Source organism: Eulemur rufifrons, unplaced genomic scaffold (assembly GCF_041146395.1).
Source record: "Eulemur rufifrons isolate Redbay unplaced genomic scaffold, OSU_ERuf_1 scaffold_114, whole genome shotgun sequence".
NCBI classification, from domain to species: Eukaryota; Metazoa; Chordata; class Mammalia; order Primates; family Lemuridae; genus Eulemur; species Eulemur rufifrons.
In genome coordinates this window covers 77,651-83,202 of record NW_027182896.1, presented here as the reverse complement: position 1 = coordinate 83,202, position 5,552 = coordinate 77,651, and the positions used below count along the sequence as shown (strand labels likewise).

The following is a 5,552-nucleotide window of genomic DNA, read 5'->3' as shown; positions in this document are numbered from 1 at the left end:
CTGTGACTGTGTAATAGTTACCCATAAACTAAGCTCACCGTGACATTAGAAATTATCTTGGGTCAGGAAGTGAGTCTAGCATTGCTCTCCTCCTGGGACATAGGAAGTTGTGATTTTGAAGAGAAACCTCCTCCTAGGTCACTGTGCAGGGATCAAAGTGCTTGAGAGCCTAACAGTCTAAGCTCTGTTGTGCTCGGGTTATTATACCTGTTGCCCTCGTGCTGGTTCCAGATAGTCACATTAGGAATTTTAGATTCTTTTAAGCTCTTCTACTATTTCTATATTGTACTCAAGAATATCTAAAAAGTTGAAGTTCAAAGCAGACATTCAAGCTCTTGCATGAGTCATTTTTGACCATGAAGACTGAAGACAGTTTACAGTAAAAGGAATAAGGCAGCTGAAGATGAGGTAAATACACATATTGTGCATTTTCCTATAGTTCAATGCTTGTGACAAAGTTCTTTAAAGGGGGAGACGTGTTAGGAAATGGTAGGAATCCTACCTGTATGTAGCACTGGGATATTTTAAGCAGAAACAGCAAGATGATACAGTAAAATAATATAGACCACGACACCAAATCTTTCACTGCCATGAAAAAAATGTTGTCACGATGGACACCAAGTTTCCAAACTTCTGTGAGTAGATGAACATCACGACAACAGATCTTCCACAGTCATTCAATGTGTGCCTGAAAATCTTACTCTGCCCTCTTTAAGGCCATCTCTGACTCCAAGTCATTCTAAAGTCAATTGATTCATGCAAACCTGTCTTTCTGTGTAGAGCACACTTGGAACACACATTTGATGAGCAATATTTGACTTCCTACTGTTTACAGGGAATATGGAAGACACTGTGGAAACTGAGATGAAAAGAGCACAGGATCCCATTGGGGAAAATAAAATGCCATCATCACCTATGAAACTCACTTCTATGTCAAAGTTTACATCATCAGGAGGAGAAGCTAAGGTGGTGACAGCGAAAGGAACGACGGAGTCCAAAGTAGAAAACCGTGGTCTTTTATTCATCTACATTCAAGTTGTATTAATGCCCTTATAGTTGCCAAGGGTGGTTGATTTCATAGGACTAGTACAACTCACCAGTACATGAGACAAATAGGAACGCCCAAGTTGTTTCTGACTGTAGTTTGTGAATAACATCAGGAAAGTAGGAAAATGACAGAGGGCAAAAGAGTTGGATATGAGAGAGCAGAAAGCTTTATGAAGGAATGGCATGAATTCAAAAAGAAGTTGAGGTCAAAGAAATTGAAACTCCAGAAAAATAAACAGAAGGAGCAAAGTCTACTTCAGTGATCTGATTATTGAATCACAATTTCTGGCTCTGAGGCTTAGAGCTCTGAAATCAATGGCACAACTTGAAAAATGGCCCTTTCATTGCATCCTTCTGAAAAGTCGTTTCAGAGCCCTCTTTATGTCTTTATTCCTCAGGCTGTAGATGAAGGGGTTCAGCATGGGAGTGACCACCGTGTACATCACCGAGGCTGTTGCGCTGGAGTGTGAGTTGTGTGTAGCAGAGCTGAGGTACACCCCAAGGCATGTACAATAAAATAAGGAGACGACCGCGAGGTGAGATGCACAGGTGGAAAATGCTTTACACTTCCCCTGAGCCGAGGAGATTGCACGTACGGAGGAAACTATCTTAGAGTAAGAGTAAAGGATCCCAGTAAGGCACCCCCCACCCAGCAGCATCACTGCCAAATACATCACCACGTCATTAAGGAAGGTGTCCGAACAGGCAAGGTGGATTATCTGATTGAGTTCACAGAAAAAGTGGGGCATTTCCAAGTCTGTACAGAAGGTTAACCGCAACACCATTAAGCTTTGTAACAAGGAATTCAGGACACTCAGGATCCAGGACACCAGAACAAGAAGTGCACAGAGCCTGGGGTTCATGATGACTGCATAGTGCAGGGGGTGACAGATGGCCACAAACCGGTCATAGGCCATCACGGTCAGGATGAAGTTGTCCAGTCCTACAAAGAGAAAGAAAAAGTCCATCTGGGTGATGCAGCCTGTGTAGGATATGACTTTGCTCCATGTCTGCACATTCAGCATCTCTGGGACAGTGGTGGACACAAAACAGATGTCTGCAAAGGACAGGTTGGAGAGGAAGAAGTACACGGGGCTGTGCAGGTGGGAGTCTGAGACTGTGGCCAGGATGAAGAGCAGGTTCCCAAGCACAGTGATCAGGTGCATGGACAGGAACAGCCCAAAGAGAATGGGTTGCAGTTCTGGGTCCTCTGAAAATCCCAGCAGAAGAAATTCTGAAATGCGTGTGTCATTCCCTAGATCCATGTGGTTGATGTGACTGACAAAAAAGAAAGAGAAAGAGAACATGACAATTATGCATTACAAACATGACAGAAATGCTCTCATTTATAGTCTACAGTAAAGAAGGTAATTTCTACGTTTAAAAGTTTATTTTTAACTTGAAAAATAAAGTTGTGTGTATTTGTTGTGTACAACGTGATGGCTAGAAGTATACATACGTTATGGAAAAGCTAAATCTAGTCAATTCACATGTGCATTAATTCCCTTAGTCACCATTTTTGTGGTGAGAACCATTATCCACTTTCTTATCATTTTTCAACAATAAAATACATCATCAACTATAGTCACCATGTTGTACATGTTTTTAATTTAATTTAATTTTCAATTTAATTTAATTCTTTCTTTATAACTGTGATATTATATGCTTTGACCAACATCTCCCAAATACCCCACCCCAACTGCCTCAGCCTCTGGTAACCTCCATTCACAAGAAGTTAATGTCAATAATTTGTGTGTGAATCTTGTCCCTGTTAGGGGATCCCTTGACCATCTCGGAATAGGAACTCCTGTCCCACTCTCAGCCTTTCCCTGAGGGCATGTATTCAAAAGTTGCAATTAGAAAATCTTTCGTGCCTTTGGAGAATCTGAAGAGAATTTTGACATGTTCCAGGCATTATCTATCTAGACAGTGAGTTAACGGTGCTAGAAAACAAAAGTCCCTACAATAGAGTGACAGAGAATGATAAAAGCAAATTTAAAAAATACCACATACTATTGTCAGATGGTGATGAATCCTCGGAAGAACAAGAAAGGAGGTAAAAAGGAAAGTGCGAATGGGGTGGTATTTTTCACTGGGCAATCAGGAAAGACCAGCAGACAAGGTCACAGCTGAGCAGAGACCACAATGAAGGCAGGGCAGGAGGCACCATGTTCCCTGCAGAAGGAAGTTGTGTGTGTGAGGCAGAAGAAACGACCAATGGCAGACCCTTAGGAATGTGCTTGTTTCAGATGTTCAGGACCAACAAGGAAGCCAGTGTGGCAGGGGAATGAGCAAGAGGAGAGTGATGAGAGAAGGTGTCAGAGGTGGTTGAGGACGGAGGTGGCCTTGTCGCTGCTGAAACATGCTGACACAAGGAGTCCCTCTGTCCAGATGTTGTTGCATTTGCTCTTCATTAATTTAGTTGCAAAGGTGTCCCATGGATTGAAATGCATCCCCTGTATATTCCCTGCTGTAGCCTTGAGTTCTGGCCTTTAGGAGTTACCTTTTGGAATATAGTGACCCCAAGTGACCATTCTCTGAAACCGGCTCTCACCCTAAGGGTATTCATACACAAGTGTGTGCGCGCGCGCACACACACACACACACACACACACAGAACACATACACAGAAGCAGCACACCCTGCCCTCCTGAGGCCATGTTTTGCCTATGTTCTTCCCACCTTGGTCACACTGGGCTCCATATCCACATCCAGAAATTGTTACCAGGCAAGTGGTCAATATCAAATTATGTTTCCTGGATAAAATACAGAAATGATACCCAGGAATTCCAATTTGGAAATCTCCCATACACATGTAACCCTAAAGACTCAAATATGGTATGGCCAGTTTCTGCCTTGTGATAAAAAAAAAAAAAAAAAAAAAATCTGTCCAATGAACAGAGAAAGAAGAAGTAATTTGACCTGAGTGGGGGAAAAGATCTAATAAGCTGAGGTGATCCCTGAGAGACAGTAAGGAAAATAAACTTCCTTAGTTTTGGAGACTTCCCAACTCCTCGGTATCCCCTTGATGCTCAGCAAAAATAATAAAATACAAGGATAAGTCTACTAAGTGACAAATATAATGATGTTTTTTTCTGTGTCAAGACACTTACAGATAGAAAAACCAATGGAAAAAAAGGAATAAATGGTATAATCAAATAATTCAAAAAAGGAAATATACAAAGAACCACTAAGTTTAGGCATTTACATGTGAAACAGTAGAGGACTTTCTGGGCTGTGTGTGTGTGCGTGTGTGTGTGTGTATTTTAAGTTTATTGGACCAATTTTTTTTTTTTATTTCATCTTGTTATGGGGGATACAGAATTGCAGGTTACATACGTTGCTCCTGTACCGCCTTTCCCCCCAAGTCAGAGCTCCAGGCGTGTCTGTTCCCCAGGTCGTGCACGTTGCACCCATCGTGTAGGTATATATCCCTCCCTTCCCCACCCCCCCTTCCCAAGTCAGCACCTTCAAGTGTTACCACTCCCCAAACGGTGCGCAATGCACTCATTGTGTAGGCATACCCCCATCCCCTCCCCCACCCCCCACCTCAGTCTGATATCCGATTGGTGTCGTTCCCAGATTTGTATTTAGGTGATGATCAGGGAAACCAATTTTCTGGTGAGTACATGTGATGCTTGTTTTTCCATTCTTGGGATACTTCACTTAATATAATGGGTTCCGGCTGGGCGCGGTGGCTCACGCCTGTAATCCTAGCACTCTGGGAGGCCGAGGTGGGCGGATCGTTTGAGCTCAGGAGTTCGAGACCAGCCTGAGCAAGAGCGAGACCCCATCTCTACTAAAAATAGAAAGAAATTATATGGACAGCTAAAAATATATATAGAAAAAATTAGCCGGGCATGGTGGTGCATGCCTGTAGTCCCAGCTACTCGGGAGGCTGAGACAGGAGGATCGCTTGAGCTCAAGAGTTTGAGGTTGCTGTGAGCTAGGCTGACGCCACGGCACTCACTCTAGCCTGGGCAACAGAGTGAGACTCTGTCTCAAAAAAATATATATATATATATAATGGGTTCCAACTCTCTCCAGGAGAACCATAGAGATGTCGTATCTTCATCATTCCTTATAGCTGAGTAATATTCCATGGTATACATATACCACAGCTTACTAATCCAATCATGTATTGATGGGCATTTGGGTTGTTTCCACATCTTTGCTATTGTGAATTGTGCTGCTATAAACATCCGGGTACATGTGTCTTTGTTACAGAATGACCTTTTTTCCTTTGGGTATATGCCCAGTAATGGGATTGCTGGGTCAAATGGCAGGTCTACTTGAATCTGTTTAAGATACCTCCATAATGCTTTCCACAGGGGTTGCACTAGTTTGCAGTCCCACCAGCAGTGTATTAGTGTTCCTGTCTCTCCACACCCACGCCAACATGTGTTGTTTTGGGTTTTTTTGATAAAGGCCATTCTCATTGGAGTTAAGTGATATCTCATTGTGGTTTTGATTTGCATTTCTCTGATGATTAGGGATGTTGAGCA

At 42.7% G+C, this 5,552-nt stretch overlaps 1 protein-coding gene across 1 annotated transcript; it reads right to left on the bottom strand.

Annotated features, from left to right (window-relative positions):
- Nucleotides 1–1,388: 1,388 nt before the first annotated feature.
- On the bottom strand, nucleotides 1,389–3,750 carry LOC138379677 (olfactory receptor 7A10-like). The gene is made up of 2 exons (XM_069464817.1): nucleotides 3,741–3,750; nucleotides 1,389–2,302 (listed from the first exon to the last, which is right to left on the bottom strand). Exons 1-2 carry the CDS (start codon nucleotides 3,748–3,750, stop codon nucleotides 1,389–1,391), a joined length of 924 nt encoding a protein of 307 aa, XP_069320918.1.
- Between the last annotated feature and the right edge of the window lie 1,802 nt (nucleotides 3,751–5,552).